The 21,398-nt window shown below is 43.0% G+C and overlaps 1 protein-coding gene across 4 annotated transcripts in view; it reads right to left on the bottom strand.

The window, feature by feature from the left end:
* The window catches only part of atf1 (activating transcription factor 1), a 42,388-nt gene that overhangs the window by 7,827 nt on the left and 13,163 nt on the right, over window positions 1–21,398 (bottom strand). For all 4 annotated transcript variants that reach the window (XM_029775457.1, XM_029775461.1, XM_029775458.1 and 1 more), the window contains exon 3: window positions 20,465–20,587. In XM_029775457.1, coding sequence (XP_029631317.1) covers window positions 20,465–20,587 — 123 coding nt within the window. The remainder of the gene's footprint in view (window positions 1–20,464; window positions 20,588–21,398) is intronic.

Below are 21,398 nucleotides of genomic sequence, written 5' to 3'. Positions count from 1 at the left end.
GCTAATCTTCTGGTGCCAAAATTTGACTGCAACGTGTCAGCAAATATAATTAAAAGGTTTCCCATATTAATCCCACAAATGCTGATGCTCCAGATACTCAACTAGTCTAAAGAAGGCCAGTTTTATTGCTTCTTTAAAATCTGCACAACAGTTTTCAGCTGTGCTAACATAATTGCAAAAGGGTTTTCTAATGATCAATTAGCCTCTTAAAATGATAAACTTGGATTAGCTAACAACATGACATTGGAACATAGGAGTGATGGTTGCTGATAATGGGCCTCTGTCACATATGTAGATATTCCATTACAATTCTGACGTTTCAAGTTACAATAGTCATTTACAACATTAACAATGTCTACACTGTATTTTTGATCAATTTGATGTTAATGGGCCAAAGAAATAGCTTTTCTTTCAAAAACAAGGAAATTTGTAAGTGACCCCAAACTTTTGAGCAGATAGACAAGGATAGGATATTAAAAAAAACTCACATCCCTTTTTCAGGACCCTGTCTTTCAAAGACCCCCCCCAAATAAAAAATCTAAATAACTTCACAGATCTTCATTGTAAAGGGATTACACTGTTTCCCATGCTTGGTCAATGAACCATCAACAATTAATGAACATGCACCTGTGGAACGGTCGTTAAGACACTAACAGCTTACAGACGGTAGGTAATTAAGGTTAAAATTATGAAAATTAGGACATTAAGAGGCCTTTCTACTGACTCTGAAAAACACCAAAAGAAAGATGCCCAGGGTCCCTGCTCATCTGCGTGGACGTGCCTTAGGCATGCTGCAAGGAGGCATGAGGACTGCAGATGTGGCCAGGGCAATGAATAGCAAAGTCCGTACAGAGAGACGCCTAAGACAGCGCTACAGGGAGACAGGACAGACAGCTGATCGTCCTCGCAGTGGCAGACCACTTGTAACACCTGTTCAGGATCGGTACATCCGAACATCACACCTGCGGGACAGGTACAGGATGGCAACAGCAAGTTGCCATTCTGTTACACCAGGAACTCGCAATCTCTCCATCGGTGCTCAGACTGTCCGCAATAGGCTGAGAGAGGCTGGACTTATTGGCCTGTTGTAAGGCAGGTCCTCACCAGATGTCACTGGCAACAACGTCGCTTATGGGCACAAACCCACCGTCGCTGGACCAGACAGGACTGGCAAAAAGTGCTCTTCATTGACGAGTCGCGGTTTTGTCTCACCAGGGGTGATGGTCGGATTCGCGTTTATCGTCGAAGGAATGAGCGTTACACCGAGGCCTGCACTCTGGAGCGGGATCGATTTGGAGGTGGAGGGTCCATCATGGTCTGGGGCGGTGTGTCACAGCATCATCGGACTGAGCTTGTTGTTATTGCAGGCAATCTCAACGCTGTGCGTTACATGGAAGACATCCTCCTCCCTCATGTGGTACCCTTCCTGCAGGCTCATCCTGACATGATCCTCCAGCATGACAATGCCACCAGCCATACTGCTCGTTCTGTGCGTGATTTCCTGTAAGACAGGAATGTCAGTGTTCTGCCATGGCCAGCGAAGAGCCCGGATCTCAATCCAATTGAGCACATCTGGGACCTGTTGGATCAGAGGGTGAGGGCTAGGGCCATTCCCCCCAGAAATGTCCGCGAACTTGCAGGTGCCTTGGTGGAAGAGTGGGGTAACATCTCACAGCAAAGAACTGGCAAATCTGGTGCAGTCCATGAGGAGGAGATGCACTGCAGTACTTAATGCAGCTAGTGGCCACACCAGATACTGACTGTTACTTTTGACCCCCCCCCCCCCCCTGTTCAGGGACACATTATTCAATTTCTGTTAGTCACGTCTGTGGAACTTGTTCAGTTTTTGAATCTTATGTTCATACAAATATTTACATGTTAAGTTTGCTGAAAATAAACGCAGTTGACAGTGAGAGGACATTCCTTTTTTTTTTGCTGAGTATATATATATATATATATATATATATATATATATATATATATATATATATATATATATATATATAAACATTGCGTGGCAGGAAATAAATAAACAAAAGTATGTGGATAGCCCTTCAAAATTTGTGGATTCCGCTATTTCAGCCACTTGTTGCTGACAGGTGTATAAAATTGAGCACACAGTAAGGCAATCTCCTTACAAACATTGGCAGTAGAATGGTCTTCCTGAAGAGTTCAGTGACTTTCAACGTGGCGCCATCATAGGATGCCACCTTTCCAACAAGTCAATTTGTAACATTTTTACCCTGCTGGAGCTGCCCCGGTCAACTGTAAGTGCTGTTATTGTGAAGTGGAAACATCCAGGAGCAACAACGGCTCAGCCGTGTAGTAGTAGGCCACAAAAGCTCACCGAATGGGACTGCCGAGTGCTGAAGCGCACAGCGTGTAAAAATGCAACACTCACTATCGAGTTCCAAACGACCTCCGTTAGAATTGTCGGCACAAGAACTGTTCGTCAGGAGCTAGATGAAAAGGGTTTCTGTGGCTGAGCAGCATAAGATCACTTGCATTGCGCATGGTGTCGGCTGGAGTGGCGTAAAGCTGGCCACCACTGGACTCGAACAGTAGAAACGCGTCCTCTGGAGTGATTTAATCACGCTTCACCATCTGACAGTCCAGTGGACGAATCTGGGTTTGGCAGAGGCCAGGGCAACGCTACCTGCCCAAATGAATAGTGCCAACTGTAAAGTTTGGTGGAGGAATAACCAGGGAAGCAAACTAGTCACCTTTTGGCAAAATTTGCTGTTTTGAATCCATATTTGGTGACATACGTGATTCGTGTAGATCCGATGACAAAAGTTCGGGCGGGGGGGGCTTTGGATCTTTACGCGAACAAGTGATGCATGTTTGGAGCAATACTGGCAGTATCCAAGGCTCAGCCAAATCGTTCACATAACAGAATGCAGCACGCGGCTGAAGAGAGAAGAAACAACCAATTTGCTTGTTACAGAATCAGTGCGCGCTGAAAGAGCGGAATTTCAGTTTACCAGCTACAGCAGCGCGTCCCCTGAACGATAATGAAGAGGTAGGCGAGAAGACTGACCACGGAGAAGGTGGAGAAGGTGATGAAGCGTACTTCATGAGCTGTAACCCGAAAAACTTGTATTTGGAAAGTTTGAGGTGAGGGAGGAAGTGTGGTGGAAGAAGTATTGTTAAGCATCTTGCTACAGTAACTGGATCGAATTCTCTGTTAGCTAGCCAGAGAAATGTTGAGCAACATTAGCCAACTTAACTGATCAAATAATTGGGTTTATGCTGTGAAAATTAGCTGGCTAATAACGTTAGCTAGCTAACGTTACAACATCAGATGAGCTAACGTTAGTAACTAGACCATAACTAACCATTTGCATTAGTATTAACTGGTATACGACTCCTTGCCGTTCCTCAAGTTACAGCGTGTTAGTTGCTTACTGGACCCTGGCAATCTGTGTGAAATGTTAACAAATGAACTAGAGTACTATCTGAACTAATGTTTCCCCCCTTTCCTTAAAAAAGGGGTATGCCAGGTCTACTCTGCCTGAAAAAGATCAATTATGCCAACAAAGGGTATCATGCTCGTGTCACATTGTAGAATCGATGTCCACAGGCAGAAAGTGCACAACGTAATAATGTTCAGTGTAGCCGAAATACGTTGTTTTTGTTGTGTTGAATTTGACTAAACACATGAGTAAGGGGGGGGGATTTTATATATATATATATATATTTATTTTTATTTATTTTTTACTCCGTGAACATTATTTTCGCACACATGTAGCCCTGTGCACTTGAATGATGGTTACATTTTTTTATTTCACCTTTATTTAACCATGTAGGCCAGTTGAGAACAAGTTCTCATTTACAACTGCGAACTGGCCAAGATAAAGCAAAGCGACAAAAACAACGACAGAGTTACACATGGGATAAACAAACGTACAGCCAATAACACACAAAAATCTGTATACAGTGTGTGCAAATGAAGTAAGGGGGTAATAAATAGGCCATTAGTGGCGAAGTAATTACAATTTACACGAGTGATATATGTGCAGATCAGGATGTGCAAGTAGAAATACTTGTGCAAAAGAGCAGGAAAAACAAAAATGGGGATGAGGAAAGTAGATGGTTGGATGAGCCATTTACAGATGGGCTGTGTACAGCTGCAGCGATCGTTAAGTTGCTCTGACAGCTGACACTAAGTTAGTGAGGGAGATATGTCTCGAACTACAGTGATTTTTGCAATTCGTTCCAGTCATTGGCTGCAGAGAACTGGAAGGAAAGGCAGCCAAAGGTGTTGACTTTGGGGATGACCAGTGAAATACACTGGGGGGAAAAAGTATTTGATCCCCTGCTGATTTTGTACGTTTGCCCACTTACAAAGAAATTATCAGTCTATAATTTTAATAGTAGGTTTATTTGAACAGTGAGAGACAGAATAACAACAAAAAAATTCAGAAAAACGCATGTCAAAAATATTATAAATGATTTGCATTTTAATGAGGGAAATAAGTATTTGACCCCTCTGCAAAACATGACTTAGTACTTGGTGGCAAAACCCTTGTTGGCAATCACAGAGGTCAGACGTTTCTTGTAGTTGGCCACCAGGTTTGCACACATCTCAGGAGGGATTTGTCCCACTCCTCTTTGCAGATCTTCGCCAAGTCATTAAGGTTTCAAGGCTGACGTTTGGCAACTCGAATCTTCAGCTCCCTCCACAGATTGTCTAGGCCACAGATTGTCCAGGACCTTAACGTGCTTCTTCTTGAGCCACTCCTTTGTTGCCTTGGCTGTGTGTTTTGGGTCATTGTCATGTCATTGTCATATCCATCCACGACCCATTTTCAATGCCCTGGCTGAGGGAAGGAGGTTCTCCCACAAGATTTGACGGTACATGGCCCCGTCCATCGTCCCTTTGATGCGGTGAAGTTGTCCTGTCCCCTTAGCAGAAAAACACCCCCAAAGCATAATGTTTCCACCTCCATGTTTGATGGTGGAGATGGTGTTCTTGGGGTCATAGGCAGCATTCCTCCTCCTCCAAACACGGCGAGTTGAGTTGATGCCAAAGAGCTCCATTTTGGTCTCATCTGACCACAACACTTTCACCCAGTTGTCCTCTGAATCATTTAGATGTTCATTGGCAAACTTCAGATGGGCATGTATATGTGCTTTCTTGAGCAGGGGGACCTTGCAGGCGCTGCAGGATTTCAGTCCTTCACGGCATAGTGTGTTACCAATTGTTTTCTTAGTGACTATGGTCCCAGCTGCCTTGAAATCATTGACAAGATCCTCCCGTGTAGTTCTGGGCTGATTCCTCACAGTTCTCATGATCATTGCAACTCCACCAGGTGAGATCTTGCATGGAGCCCCAGGCCGAGGGATATTGACAGTTATTTTGTGTTTATTCCATTTGCGAATAATCGCACCAAATGTTGTCACCTTCTCACCAAGCTGCTTGGCGATGGTCTTGTAGCCCATTCCAGCCTTGTGTAGGTCTACAATCTTGTCCCTGACATCCTTGGAGAGCTCTTTGGTCTTGGCCATGGTGGAGAGTTTGGAATCTGATTGATTGCTTCTGTGGACAGGTGTCTTTTTTACAGGTAACAAGCTATGGTTAGGTGTCTTTTTTACAGGTAACAAGCTGCGGTTAGGAGCACTCCCTTTAAGAGTGTGCTCCTAATCTCAGCTCATTACCTGTATAAAAGACACCTGGGAGCCAGAAATCTTTCTGATTGAGAGGGGTCTTTGCGAACTGAACTAATTTGCCAGAATTATACATAACATTAAAGGTTGTGCAATGTAACGGTTCCGTATTTCACTGAAAGAATAAACGTTTTGTTTTCAAAATGATAGTTTCCGGATTTGACAATATTAACCTGTCTGGGCTAGGAAGCAGTATTTTCACGGCCGGATAAAAAAAACGTACCCGATTTAACCTGTTTGGGATAGGGGGCAGTATTGAGAATTTTGGAAAAAATATGTGCCCGTTTTTAACTGCCTCCTACACCAACTCAGAAGCTAGAATATGCATATTATTGTTCAGGTTTGGATAGAAAACACTCTGAATTTTCTAAAACTGTTTGAATGGTGTCTGTGAGTATAACAGAACTCCTATGGCAGGCAAAAACCTGACAAGGTTTCAAGCAGGAAGTACCCTGTCTGACAAGGAGTCGTGCGTCTTGCATCTGTTTATTGAAAAGTAAGGATCTTAGCTGTAACGTGACAATTCCCAGGGCTCCGATAGGCTCTCAGAACCCGGGAAATAACTGAAGGTTAACGAGGCAGCCTCAGGCTGAAACACATTATCGGCTTTGGCAAGTGGCGGCTCAGAGGACCTTTGAATGAGGCGCGTGCACGATTCGCTCCTGAGGAGAAATTTAATTCGGCTGTTTAGGCTCAATGCATATTCCGGTCGGAATATTATCACTTTTCTACGAGATAAATGGCATAAAAATTGGTTTTAAACAGCGGTTGACATGCTTCGAAGTACGGTAATGGAATATTTAGACATTTTTTGTCACGCCAATGCACCATGCGCGAGACCGTGATGAAGCATTCTGATAGTGTCTAGAACTCACAAACAAAACGTCGCTGTTTGGATATAACGATGGATTATTTGGGACCAAACCAACATTTGTTATTGAAGTAGAAGTCCTGGCAGTGTATTCTGACGAAGAACAAGCAAGGTAAGAACATTTTTCTTATAGGAAATGTGATTTTGGTGGAGGCTGACCTGGGTGTGTGTCTAAATAGCTAGCCCTGTGATGCCGGGCTATGTACTTAGATTATTGCAAAATGTGCTTCATCCGAAAAGCTATTTTAAAATCGGACATATCGAGTGCATAGAGGAGTAATGTATCTATAATTCTTAAAATAATTATGCTTTTTGTGAACGTTTATCGTGAGTAATTTAGCAAACTGTTAGTAAATTCCCCGGAAGTTTGCGGGGGTTATGCTTTTTCTGAACGTCACATGCTAATGTAAAAAGCTGTTTTTTGATATAAATATGAACTTGATTGAACAGACATGCATGTATTGTATAACACAATGTCCTAGGTGTGTCATCTGATGAAGATCATAAAAGGTTAGTGCTGCATTTAGCTGTCGTTTGGGTTTATGTGACATGATATGCTAGCTTGAAAAATGGGTGTCTGATTATTTCTGGCTGGGCACTCTGCTGACATAATCTAATGTTTTGCTTTCGTTGTAAAGCCTTTTTGAAATCGGACAGTGGGGTTAGATTAACGAGATTCTTGTCTTTAAATAGCTGTAAAATAGTCATATGTTTGAGAAATTGAAGTAATAGTATTTCTAACGATTCAAAAATCGCGTCACTGGATTTCAGTGGCTGTTACGTAGGTGGGACGAGTTCGTCCCACATGCGCCAGAGAGGTTAAACTGGTTACTACTCCTGCCCAGAAACTAGAATATGCATATAATTAGTAGATTTGGATAGAAAACACTCTAAAGTTTCTAAATGTGTTTGAATGGTGTCTGTGAGTATAACAGAACTCATATGGCAGGCCAAAACCTGAGAAGATTCCATACAGGAAGTGCCCTGTCTGACAATTTGTTGTCCTTCTGTTGCATCTCTATCGAAAATACAGCATCTGTGCTGTAACGTGACATTTTCTAAGGCTTCCATTGGCTCTCTAAAGCCGCCAGAAAGTGGAATGGGGTGTCTGCTGTCTCTGGGCAAAGTACAGCAGCAGAGTTTGTAAGTGGTCAGCCTGGGGCCAGTGAGACTGAGATGCGTGTTCACGAGACTTCTCCATTTTTTTCTTTCAGTCTTTGAATGAATACAACGTTGCTCGGTTGGAATATTATCGCTATTTTACGAGAAAAATAGCATAAAAAATTATTTTAAACAGTGTTTGACATGCTTCCAAGTACGGTAATGGAATATTTTGAAAAAAAATTGTCACGAAATGCGCTCGCGCGTTACCCTTCGGATAGTGACCTGAACGCACGAACAAAACGGAGCTATTTGAATATAACTATGGATTATTTGGAGCCAAAACAACATTTGTTGTTGAAGTAGAAGTCCTGGGAGTGCATTCTGACAAAGAACAGCAAAGGTAATCCAATTTTTCTAATAGTAATTCTGAGTTTAGTGAGCCCCAAACTTGGTGGGTGTCAAATTAGCTAGCCTGTGATGGCCGAGCTATGTACTCAGAATATTGCAAAATGTGCTTTCGCCGAAAAGCTATTTTAAAATCTGACATAGCGTTTGCATAAAGGAGTTCTGTATCTATAATTCTTAAAATAATTATGTATTTTGTCAACGTTTATCATGAGTAATTTAGTAAATTCACCGGAAGTTTTCGGTGGGTATGCTACTTCTGAACATCACATGCTAATGTAAAAAGCTGTTTTTTGATATAAATATGAACTTGATTGAACAAAACATGCATGCATTGTATAACAATGTCCTAGGAGTGTCATCTGATGAAGATCAAAGGTTAGTGCTGCATTTAGCTGTGTTTTGGGTTTTTGTGAGATATATGCTTGCTTGAAAAATGGCTGTGTGGTTATTTGTGTCTATGTACTCTCCTAACAATCTCATGTTTTGCTTTCACTGTAAAGCCTTTTTGAAATCGGACAATGTGGTTAGATTAACGAGAGTCTTATCTTTCAAATGGTGTAAAATAGTCGTATGTTTGAAATATTGAAATTATAGCATTTTTGAGGTTTTGTATTTCGCGCCACGCTCTTCCACTGGCTGTTGAATAGAGTGGGACGCTAACGTCCCACCTAGCTCATAGAAGTTAATGACCAGAGGCTCATATTTCTGTGTTTATTATATTATAAAATTAAGTCTATGATTTGATATAGCAGGCTGAGCGGAGGTAGGCAGCAGCAGGCTCGTAAGCATTCATTCAAACTTTACTGCGTTTGCCAGCAGCACTTAGCAATGCTTGGTGCACAGCGCAGTTTATGACTTCAAGCCTATCAACTCCCGAGATTAGGCTGGCAATACTAAAGTGCTTATAAGAACATCCAATAGTCAACGGTATATGAAATACAAATGGTATAGAGAGAAATAGTCAACGCGTTATAATTCTTATAACTACAACCTAAAACTTCTTAACTGGGAATATTGAAGAACTGGGAATATTGAACCACCAGCATTCATATATGTTCTCAAGTTCTGAGCAAGGAACTTAAACGTTAGCTTTTTTACATGGCACTTTTACTTTCCTCTCCAACACTGTTTTTGCATTATTTAAAACAAATTGAACACGTTTCATTATTTATTTGAGACTAAATAGATTTTATTCATGTACTAAGTTAAAATAAGTACTAAGTTAAAATAAGTGTAACCATTCAGTATGGTTGTAAATGTCCTTATCACACACACACAGTTGAAGTCGGAAGTTTACATACACTTAGGTTGGAGTCATTAAAACTCATTTTTCAACCACTCCACAAATTTCTTGTTAACAAACTGTAGTTTTTGCAAGTTGGTTAGGGCATCTACTTTGTGCATGACACAAGTCATTTTCCCAACTATTGTTTACAGACAGATTATTTCACTTAATCACAATTCCAGTTGGTCAGAAGTTTACATACACTAAGTTGACTGTGCCTTTAAACAGCTTGGAAAATTACAGAATCAAATACAATTTTATTGGTCACATACACATGGTTAGCAGATGTTAATGCGAGTGTAGCGAAATGCTTATGCTTCTAGTTCTGACCATGCAGTAATATCTAACAAGTAATCTAACAATTTCATAACTACCTTATACACACACAAATGTAAAGGAACGAATAAGAATATGTACATAAATATATGGATGAGCGATGGCCGAACGGCATAGGCAAGATGCAGTAGATAGTATAGAGTACAGTATATACATAAAGCCATTACATAATTTCCTGTTTAGAAGCTTCTGATTGAGATATCTACACACACACACACACACACACACACACACAGTCGTGGCCAAAAGTTTTGAGAATGACAATATTAATGTCCACAAAGTTTGCTGCTTCATTGTCTTTAGATATTTTTGTCAGATGTTACTATGGAATACTGAAGTATAATTACAAGCACTTCATAAGTGGCAAAGGCTTTTATTGACAATTACATGAAGTTGATGCAAAGAGTTAATATTTGCAGTGTTGACGCTTCTTTTTCAAGACCTCTGCAATCCGCCCTGGCATGCTGTCAATTAACTTCTGGGCCACATCCTGACTGATGGCAGCCCATTCTTGCATATCCTGAGGCTGCATTTATTGTAGCCGGGGATTTTAACAAGGCTAATCTGAAAACAAGGCTCCCCAAATTCTATCAGCATATCGATTGTGCTACCAGGGCTGGCAAAACCCTAGACCACTGTTATTCTAACTTCCGCGACGCATATAAGGCCCTCCCCCGCCCTCCCTTCGGAAAAGCTGACCACGACTCCATTTTGTTGCTCCCAGCCTATAGACAGAAACTTAAACAGGAAGCTCCCGCCCTCAGGTCTGTTCAACGCTGGTCCAACCAATCGGATTCCACGCTTCAAGATTGCTTCGATCACGTGGACTGGGATATGTTCCGCATTGCGGCGAACAACATTGACGAATACGCTGATTCGGTGTGCGAGTTTATTAACAAGTGCATCGGCGATGTCGTACCCACAGCATCTATTAAAACATTCCCAAACCAGAAACCGTGGAATGAAGACAGCATTCGCGCAAAACTGAACGCGCGAACCACTGCTTTTAATCAGGGCAAGGTGACCAGAAACATGACCGAATACAAACAGTGTAGCTATTCCCTCCGCAAGGCAATCAAACAAGCTAAGCGTCAGGACAGAGACAAAGTGGAGTTACAATTCAACGGCTCAGACACGAGAGGTATGAGGCAGGGTCTACAGTCAATCACTGACTACAAAAGAAAAACCAGCCCCGTCGCGGATCACGGTGCATTGCTCCCAGACAGACTAAACAACTTTTTTTGCTCGCTTTGAGGACAATACAGTGCCACTGACACGGCCCACTACCAAAACCTGCGGGCTCTCCTTCACTGTAGCCAACGTGAGTAAAACATTTAACTGTGTTAACCCTCGCAAGGCTGCAGGCCCAGACGGCATTCCCGGCCGCGTCCTCAGAGCATGCGCAGACCAGCTGGCTGGTGTATTTACAGACATATTCAATCAATCCTTATCCCAGTCTGCTGACCCCACATGCTTCAAGGAGGGCCACCATTGTTCCTGTTCCCAAGAAAGCTAAGGTAACTGAGCCAAATGACTACCGCCCTGTAGCACTCACTTCCGTCATCATGAAGTGCTTTGAGAGACTAGTCAAGGACCATTAACACCTCCACCCTACCTGACACCCTAAACCCACTCCAATTTGCTTACCGATCCAATAGGTCCACAGACGACGCAATCGCCATCACACTGCCCTAACCCATCTGGACAAGAGGAATACCTATGTAAGAATGCTGTTCATCGATTACAGCTCAGCATTTAACACCACAGTACCCTCCAAACTCGTCATTAAGCTCGAGACCCTGGGTCTCGACCCCGCCCTGTGCAACTGGGTCCTGGACTTCCTGGCGGGCCACCCCCAGGTGGTGAGGGTAGGTAACAACATCTCCACCCCGCTGATCCTGAACACTGGGTCCCCACAAGGGTGCGTTCTCAGCCCTCTCCTGTACTCCCTGTTCACCCACGACTGCGTGGCCATGCACACCTCCAACTCAATCATCAAGTTTGCAGACGACACTACAGTGGTAGGCTTGATTACCAACAACGACGAGACGGCCTACAGGGAGGAAGTGAGGGCCCTCGGAGTGTAGTGAAAGAAAAATAACCTCACACTCAATGTCAACAAAACAAAGGAGATGATCGTGGACTTCAGGAGACAGCAGCCCCCTATCTACATTGATGGGACAGTAGTTGAGAGGGTGGAGAGTTTTAAGTTCCTCGGCGTACACATCACAGACAAACTGAAATGGTCCACCCACACAGACAGCGTGGTGAAGGCGGCGCAGCAGCGCCTCTTCAACCTCAGGAGGCTGAAGAAATTTGGCTTGTCACCAAAAACAAACTTTTACAGATGCACAATCGAGAGCATCCTGTCGGGCTGTATCACCGCCTGGTACGGCAGCTGCTCCGCCCATAACCGGAAGGCTCTCCAGAGGGTAGTGAGTTCTGCACAACATCACCGGGTTCAAACTACCTGCCCTCCAGGACACCTACACCACCCGATGTCACAGGAAGGCCAAAAAGATCAAGGACAACAACCACCCGAGCCACTGCCTGTTCACCCCGCTTTCATCCAGAAGGCGAGGTCAGTATAGGTGCATCAAAGCGGGGACCGAGAGACTGAAAAACAGCTTCTATCTCAAGGCCACCAGACTGTTAAACAGCCACTTTAATAATGGAAAAATGTATATGTAATCAATTTATCACTAGCCACTTTATATTATATAATGTTTACTTACCCTACATTACTCAACTCATATGTATATACTGTATGCTATACCATCTACTGTATCTTGCCATCTTGATGTAATTAAATGTATCACTAGCCACTTTAAACAATGCCACTTTATATAATGTTTTCATACCCTACATTACTCATCTCATATGTATATACACTGTACCCTATACTGCATCTTGCCTATGCCGTTCGGCCATCACTCATTTATATATTTATGTACATATTCGTATTCATTCCTTTACACTTGTGTGTATAAGGTAGATGTTGTGAAATTGTTAGGTTAAATTACTTGTTAGATATTACTGCATGGTCGGAACTAGAAGCACAAGCATTTCGCTACACGTGCATTAACACCTGCTAACCATGTGTATGTGACAAATAAATTTGATTTAAAGTTTGTCAGAATTTGTGGGGTTTTGTTTGTCCACCCGCCTCTTGAGGATTGACCACAAGTTCTCAATGGGATTAAGTTCTGGGGAGTTTCCTGGCCATGGACCCAAAATATCGACGTTTTGTTCCCCGAGCCACTTAGTTATCCCTTTTGCCTTATGGCAAGGTGCTCCATCATGCTGGAAAAGGCATTGCACGTCACCAAACTGTTCCTGGATGGTTGGGAGAAGTTGCTCTCGGAGGATGTGTTGGTACCACTCTTTATTCACGGCTGTGTTCTTAGGCAAAATTGTGAGTGAGCCCACTCCCTTGGCTGAGAAGCAACCCCACACATGAATGGTATCAGGATGCTTTACTGTTGGCATGACACAGGACTGATGGTAGCGCTCACCTTGTCTTCTCCGGACAAGCTTTTTTCCGGATGCCCCAAACAATCGGAAAGGGGATTCGTCAGAGAAAATGACTTTACCCCAGTCCTCAGCAGTCCAATCCCTGTACCTTTTGCAGAATATCAGTCTGTCCCTGATGTTGTTCCTGGAGAGAAGTGGCTTCTTTGCTGCCCTTCTTGACACCAGGCCATCCTCAAAAAGTATTTGCCTCACTGTGCGTGCAGATGCACTCACACCTGATCCCGCAGCTGAATCAACTTTAGGAGACAGTCCTGGCGCTTGCTGGACTTTCTTGGGCGCCCTGAAGCCTTCTTCACAACAATTGAACCGCTCTCCTTGAAGTTCTTGATGATCCGATAAATGGTTGATTTAGGTGCAATCTTACTGGCAGCTATATCCTTGCCTGTGATGCCCTTTTTGTGCAAAGCAATGATGACGGCACGCGTTTCCTAGCAGGTAACCATGGTTGACAAAGGAAGAACAATGATTCCAAGCACAACGCCTCCTATTGAAGCTTCCAGTCTGTTATTCAAACTCAAATCAGCATGACAGAGTGATCTCCAGCCTTGTCTCCGTCAACACTCACACCTTTGTTAACGAGAGAATCACTGACATGATGTCAGCTGGTCCTTTTGTGGCAGGGCTGAAATGCAGTGGAAATGTTTTTGGGGGGATTCAGTTCATTTGCATGGCAAAGAGGGACTTTGCAAATAATTGTAATTCATCTGATCACTCTTCATAACCTTCTAGAGTATATGCCAATTGCCATCATACAAACTGAGGCAGCAGACTATGAAAATGTAGATTTGTGTCATTCTCAACTTTTGGCCACAACTGTACATACACAGCTGAAGTTGGAACTTTATATACACCTTAGCGAAATACAGATAAACTCAGTTTCACACAATTCCTGACATTTAATCCTAGTAAAAATTCCCTGCCTTAGGTCAGTTAGGATCACCACTTTATTTTAAGAATGTGAAATGTCAGAATAATAGTAGAGAGAATGATTTATTTCAGCTTTTATTTCCTTCATCACATTCCCAGTGGGTCAGAAGTTTACATACACTCAATTAGTATTTGGTAGCGTTGCCTTTAAATTGTTTAACTTGGGTCAAACGTTTTGGGTAGCCTTCCACATGCTTCCCACAATAAGTTGGGTGAATTTTGGCGCATTCCTCCTGACAGAGCTGGTGTAACGGAGTCAGGTTTGTAGGCCTCCTTGCTCGCACACACTTTTTCAGTTCTGCCAAAACATTTTCTATAGGATTGAGGTAAGGGCTTTGTGATGGCCACTCCAATACCTTGACTTTGTTGTCCTTAAGCCATTTTGCCAAAACTTTGGAAGTATGCTTGGGGTCATTGTCCATTCGGAAGACCCATTTGGAACCAATCTTTAACTTTTTTGGGACAGGGGGCAGCATTCTGAATTTTGGATGAAAAGCATACCCAAAGTAAACTGCCTGCTACTCAGGCCCAGAAGCTAGGATATGCATATGATTGGTAGATTTGGATAGAAATCACTCTAAAATTTCCAAAACTGTTAAAATAATGTCTGTGAGTATAACAGAACTGATATGGCAGGCGAAAACCTCAGGAAGATCCATCCAGGAAATGCTATTAATTTGAAATAGCTGTTTGTCCACTGAAAGCCTATCCACCATACAAAGACTTATGACGCAGTTCACAATCCCTATGGCTTCCACTACATGTGGCCAGTCTTTAGGCATTGTTTCAGGCTTTTACTCTGAAAAATGAGGGAGAAACACTACTTTCAATGAGAGGACAGTGGAAATTTCCAGACATGAGTTTGTGCGTGACCGGGAGCGCGCCTTTCTTGCTTTTCATTTTCTATTGACGAAGCTATAGTCCGGTTGAAATACGATTGATTATTTATGACAAAAACAACCTGAGGATTGATTATAAACATCGTTTGACATGTTTCTACAAACTTTTATGGTACTTTTTAGATTTTCCGTCTGCCTGCTGTGACCGCGCTTTGTTCCAAACAAAACGTGCTAAAAAGAGAGGTTTTTGGACAAAGTGACTTTATCGAGTAAAACAAACATTTATTGTGTAACATGGAGTCTTGGGAGTGCAACCATATGAAGATCAAAGGTAATGAGAAATAAAGATACAATTTATGACTTTTGTTACTCCTCTACTTGGCTGATTACTGTTTGTAATGATTTGTCTGCTGGGCGCTGTTCTCAGATAATCGCATGGTTTGCTTTCGCCGTAAAGCCTTTTTGAAATCTGACACAGCGGTTGGATTAACAAGAACTTTATCTTTAAGCTGATGTATAACACTTGTATCTTTTATGTATATTTATTATGAGAACTTCTGTTTTGTGAGTTTCACGCTCTGCAATTTCACCGGATGTTGTTTGAGACAGTGGATTACTGAAGAGTAACTTTATCGAACAAAACAAACATTTATTGGGTAACTGGGAGTCTTGTGAGTGCAACCATATAAAGATCATCAAAGGTAAGTGATTAATTGTATCGCTATTTCTGACTTTTGTTACTCCTCTACTTGGCTGGTTACTGTTTGTAAAGTTTTGTGTGCCGAGTGCTGTCCTCAGATAATCGCATGGTATTCTTTCGCCGTAAAGCCTTTTTGAAATCTGACACCTTGGCTGGATTAACAACAAGATAAGCTTTATTTTGATGTATTGCACTTGTGATTTTATGAAAGTTAAATATTTATAGTAATTTAATTTGGTGCTCTGCAATGTCACCAGATTTTGTCGAGGTGGGACGCTAGTGTCCCAGAAGAAGTTTTAACTTCCTGACTGATGTCTTGAGATGTTGCTTCAATATATCCACATAATTTCCCTTCCTCACCATGCCATCTATTTTGTGAAGTGCACCAGTCCCTCCTGCAGCAAAGCACCCCCACAACATTTTTATTTCACCTTTATTTAACCAGGTAAGCAAGTTGAGAACAAGTTCTCATTTACAACTGTGACCTGGCCAAGATAAAGCAAAGCAGTTTGACACATACAACACAGAGTTACACATGGAGTAAAACAAACATACAGTCAATAATACAGTAGAAAAATAAGTCTATATACAATGTGAGCAAATGAGGTGAGATAAGGGAGGTAAATGTGAGCAAATGAGGTGAGATAAGGGAGGTAAAGGCAAAAAAGGCCATGGTGGCAAAGTAAATACAATATAGCAAGTAAAACACTGGAATGGTATATTTGCAGTGGAAGAAAGTGCAAAGTAGAAATAATGGGGTGCAAAGGAGCAAAATAAATAAATAAATAAATAAATAAATACAGTAGGGGAAGAGGTAGTTGTATGGGCTAGATTATAGATGGGCTATGTACAGGTGCAGTGATCTGTGAGCTGCTCTGACAGCTTAAAGCTAGTGAGGGAGATAAGTGTTTCCAGTTTCAGAGATTTTTGTAGTTCGTTCCAGTCATTGGCAGCAGAGAACTGGAAGGAGCGACGGCCAAAGGAGGAATTGGCTTTGGGGGTGACCAGAGAGATATACCTGCTGGAGCGCGTGCTACAGGTGGGTGCTGCTATGGTGACCAGTCAGCGGAGATAAGGGGGGACTTTACCTGGCAGGGTCTTGTAGATGACCTGAAGCCAGTGGGTTTGGCGACAAGTATGAAGCGAGGGCCAGCCAACGAGAGCATACAGGTCGCAGTGGTGGGTAGTATACGGGGCTTTGGTGACAAAACGGATGGCACTGTGATAGACTGCATCCAGTTTATTGAGTAGGGAATTGGAGGCTATTTTGTAAATGACATCGCCGAAGTCGAGGATCGGAAGGATGGTCAGTTTTACGAGGGTATGTTTGGCAGCATGAGTGAAGGATGCTTTGTTGCGAAATAGGAAGCCAATTCTAGATTTAACTTTGGATTGGAGCTTACAGTCTAACCAGACACCTAGGTATTTGTAGTTGTCCACATATTCTAAGTCAGAACCGTCCAGAGTAGTGATGCTGGACGGGCGGGCAGCGATCGGTTGAAGAGCATGCATTTAGTTTTACTTGCATTTAAGAGCAGTTGGAGGCCCCGGAAGGAGTGTTGTATGGCATTGAAGCTCATCTGGAGGGTTGTTAACACAGTGTCCAAAGAAGGGCCAGAAGTATACAGAATGGTGTTGTCTGCGTAGAGGTGGATCAGAGACTCACCAGCAGCAAGAACTACATCATTGATGTATACAGAGAAAAGAGTTGGCCCAAGAATTGAACCCTGTGGCACCCCCATAGAGACCACCAGAGGCCCGGACAACAGACCATCCGATTTGACACATTAAACTCTATCAGAGAAGTAGTTGGTGAACCAGGCAATCATTTGAGAAACCAAGGCTATTGAGTCTGCCGATGAGGATGTGGTGACTGACAGAGTCGAAAGCCTTGGCCAGGTCAATGAATACGGCAGCACAGTATTGTTTCTTATCGATGGCGGTTACGATATCGTTTAGGACCTTGAGCGTGGCTGAGGTGCACCCATGACCAGCTCTGAAACCAGATTGCATAGAGGAGAAGGTGCGGTGGGATTCGAAGTGGTCGGTAATCTGTTTGTTGACTTGGCTTTCGAAGACCTTAGAAAAGGCAGGGTAGGATAGATATAGGTCTGTAGCAGTTTGGGTCAAGAGTGTCCCCTCCTTTGAAGAGGGGGATGACAGCAGCTGCTTACCAATCTTTTGGAATCTCAGACGATACAAAAGAGAGGTTAAACAGGCTAGTAATAGGGGTTGCAACAATTTCGGCAGATAATTTTAGAAAGAAAGGGTCCAGATTGTCTAGCCCGGCTGATTTGTAGGGGTCCAGATTTTGCAGCTCTTTCAGAACATCAGCTGACTGGATTTGGGAGAAGGAGAAATGGGGAAGGCTTGGGCGAGTAGCTGTGGGGGGTGCAGTGCTGTTGACCGCGATAGGGGTAACCAGGTGGAAAGCATGGCCAGCCGTAGAAAAATGCTTATTGAAATTCTCAATTATAGTGGATTTATCAGAGGTGACCGAGTTTCCTATCCTCAGTGCAGTGGGCAGCTGGGAGGAGGTGTTATTATTCTCCATGGACTTTACAGTGTCCCAGAACTTTTTTGAGTTTGTGTTGCAGGAAGCAAATTTCTGCTTGAAAAAGCTAGCCTTGGCTTTTCTAGCTGCCTGTGTATATTGGTTTCTAACTTCCCTGAAAAGTTGCATATCACGGGGGCTGTTCGATGCTAATGCAGAATGTCACAAGATGTTTTTGTGTTGGTTAAGGGAAGTCGGGTCTGGAGAGAACCAAGGGCTATATCTGTTCCTGGTTCTAAATTTCTTGAATGGGGCATGCTTATTTAAGATGGTGAGGAAGGCATTTTTAAAAAAATAACCAGGCATCCTCTACTGACGGGATGAGGTCAAAATCCTTCCAGGATACCCGGGCCAGGTCGATTAGAAAGGCTTGCTCACTGAAATGTTTCAGGGAGCATTTAACAGTGATGAGTGGAGGTCGTTTGACCACAGACCCATTACGGATGCAGGCAATGATCGCTGAGAGCTTGGTTGAAAACAGCAGAGGTGTATTTAGAGGGCAAGTTGGTTAGGATGATATCTATGAGGGTGCCCGTGTTTACGGCTTTGGGGTGGTACCTGGTAGGTTCATTGATCATTTGTGTGAGATTGAGGGCATCAAGCTTAGATTGTAGGATGGCTGGGGCGTTAAGCATGTCCCAGTTTAGGTCACCTAGCAGCACAATCTCTGAAGATAGATGGGGGGGGGGAAAATCAGTTCACATATGGTGTCCAGAGCACAGCTGGGTGCAGAGGGTGGTCTATAGCAGGCGGCAACGGTGAGAGACTTGTTTTTAGAGAGATGGATTTTTAAAAGTAGAAGTTCAAATTGTTTAGGTACAGATCTGGATAGTAGTACAGAACTCTGCAGGATATTTCGGCAGTAGATTGCAACAACGGCCCCTTTTGGCCGTTCTATCTTGTCTGAAATAGTTGTAGTTAGGGATGAAGGTTTCAGACTACATGATGCTGCCACCCCTGTGCTTCACGGTTGGGATGGTGTTCTTCAGCTTGCAAGCATCCCCATTTTTCCTCCAAACATAACAATGGTCATTATGGCCAAAAGGTTCTATTTTTGTTTTATCAGACCAGAGGACATTTCTCCAAAAAGTCTGATCTTTGTCCCCATGTGCAGTTGCAAACCGTAGTCTGGCTTTTTTATGGCGGTTTTGGAGCAGTGGCTTCTTCCTTGCTGAGTGGCCTTTCAGGTTATGTCGGTATAGGACTCGTTTTACTGTGGATATAGGTACTTTTGTACTTGTTTCCTCCAGCATCTTCACAAGGTCTTTTGCTGTTGTTCTGGGATTGATTTGCACTTTTCGCACCAAAGTACATTCATCTCTAGCAGACAGAACGCGTCTCCTCCCTGAGCGGTATGACGGCTGGTCCAAGGTGTTTATACTTGCGTACTATTGTTGGTACAGATGAACATGGTACCTTCAGGCGTTTGGAAATTGCTCCCAAGGATGAACCAGACTTGTGGAGGTCTACAAAAACAAAATCTGAGGTCTTGGCTGATTTCTTTTGATTTTCCCATGATGTCAAGCAAAGAGGCACTGAGTTTGAAGGTAGGCCTTGAAATACATTCACAGGTACACCTACAGTTGTGGTCCACAGGTACACCAACCGTCAGTCAAGGTGAGGTCCCCCGCCACTCAGCCTACTATCTCCCTCTCCACTTGGTCGGTCTTTTCAGACTTACTGGTAGTTTTTTGGTCTTAACATAAGACGCAGTTCTCAATTTTAGCATTTTTATCAGGAAAGAAATACTATGGGTGATGTTTTAGTCACTCAAAAAGCTATTTTACATGGGAATCAGAATCACTGTTCAGGACCTTAACTTAAATCAGAATGTGGTGGTTCTAGAGTGTACAAGATAGAGATACCTGCCCATCAATCACACATTTACCCCCGTAATATCATTTGGCAAGATAACGTAAGCTAAAGGCTAACAACGATTAAAGTATGCTAGAAGAACAAGGGACACCTCCATGTCTTTCGGAGGCACTGTAGTCCAGGGGCAGTATTCATAAAGCATCTCGGTAGGGTTGCTGATCTAGGATTAAAATCAGATTTTATTGGTCAAATACACATATTTAGCAAATATTGTGGATGTAGCAAAATGCTTGTTTACGTAATCTTATTCATTATGATCTTTATGGTAAAACTGATCCTAGATCAGCAGCACTCCTACTCTGAGATGCTTTGTGAATACGGGCTCAGGCCTAGTTCCTGGTTGTTGAGGAGCACCTCTTACCTGAACACTCTGCAACTGTGGGGACTGGATGACAGACGACTGGGCCGACTGGATCACCCCCTGCACCTGGAACTGACCCCCAGGTAGCTGGACCACAGTCACAGGAGAGCCCCCCAGAGACATCTGCAAAACACAGTCAGATTAGACGATGACACAGGAGTGAATATTCAATCCTGTACTGTCCCATCCTTTGGATTCGGTTCACTGTCCTATTAAAGCTACTCAGCCAGGTGACGCAGATGCATTTCCACAACTACTAAGAGCTTTGAAGTGCGAGGCTCCCCTTCCCCTCTGTTTGTAGCACCGTAAAGCGCACCTGTGCACATACTCTGTGTGACTATGTAAGAGCGAAGTCATTCTGCTTTCGCTGAGACAACCTTTAGGGTCTGATGCAACAACAAACACTAAAACAGCGGTGTCTGGGAATTGCCAGGGTCCTCACGATACTTAGCTGCCGATACAATATGTATTGCAATTCTATATGTATCCAGAGGTCACGTTAACACATAATCCTGCCTTAACGCAACAATGTTTTGTACAGTGGTTCCTCCTCTAAAAGTTGCATCATACTGCAGCACACCTTGTGGGCTGCTGCAGCATTCTGTGGCACAGTATATAATTGTCAGCCATTTTTCTGTTAATGCAAGTTAGTGCTAGTTTGACCACCAGAGGGCATCTTTGAGAAGCATTTGATAGTCTTCCATATTGGCATTACCAGATAATTTAAAACATTTTTTGTAATAACATAGTATATGGGATTGATTAAGAAATTTGGCTTAATTAATATTATGGTGTTTCTATTCCGAGAGAAAAATACAAAAAAAATAAACCCTCAGGGTTTCCGTTAAGATGGAATGGAACATATGGCGCTGTACAACGTGACGATCAGTAGTAGGCTACAGCATAACAGGATTGGAGGATTCTAAATTGTTTG

Source organism: Salmo trutta, chromosome 14 (genome assembly GCF_901001165.1).
Source record: "Salmo trutta chromosome 14, fSalTru1.1, whole genome shotgun sequence".
In the NCBI taxonomy this organism is placed as follows: domain Eukaryota; kingdom Metazoa; phylum Chordata; class Actinopteri; order Salmoniformes; family Salmonidae; genus Salmo; species Salmo trutta.
This window is presented reverse-complemented; position numbering and strand designations above follow the sequence as displayed.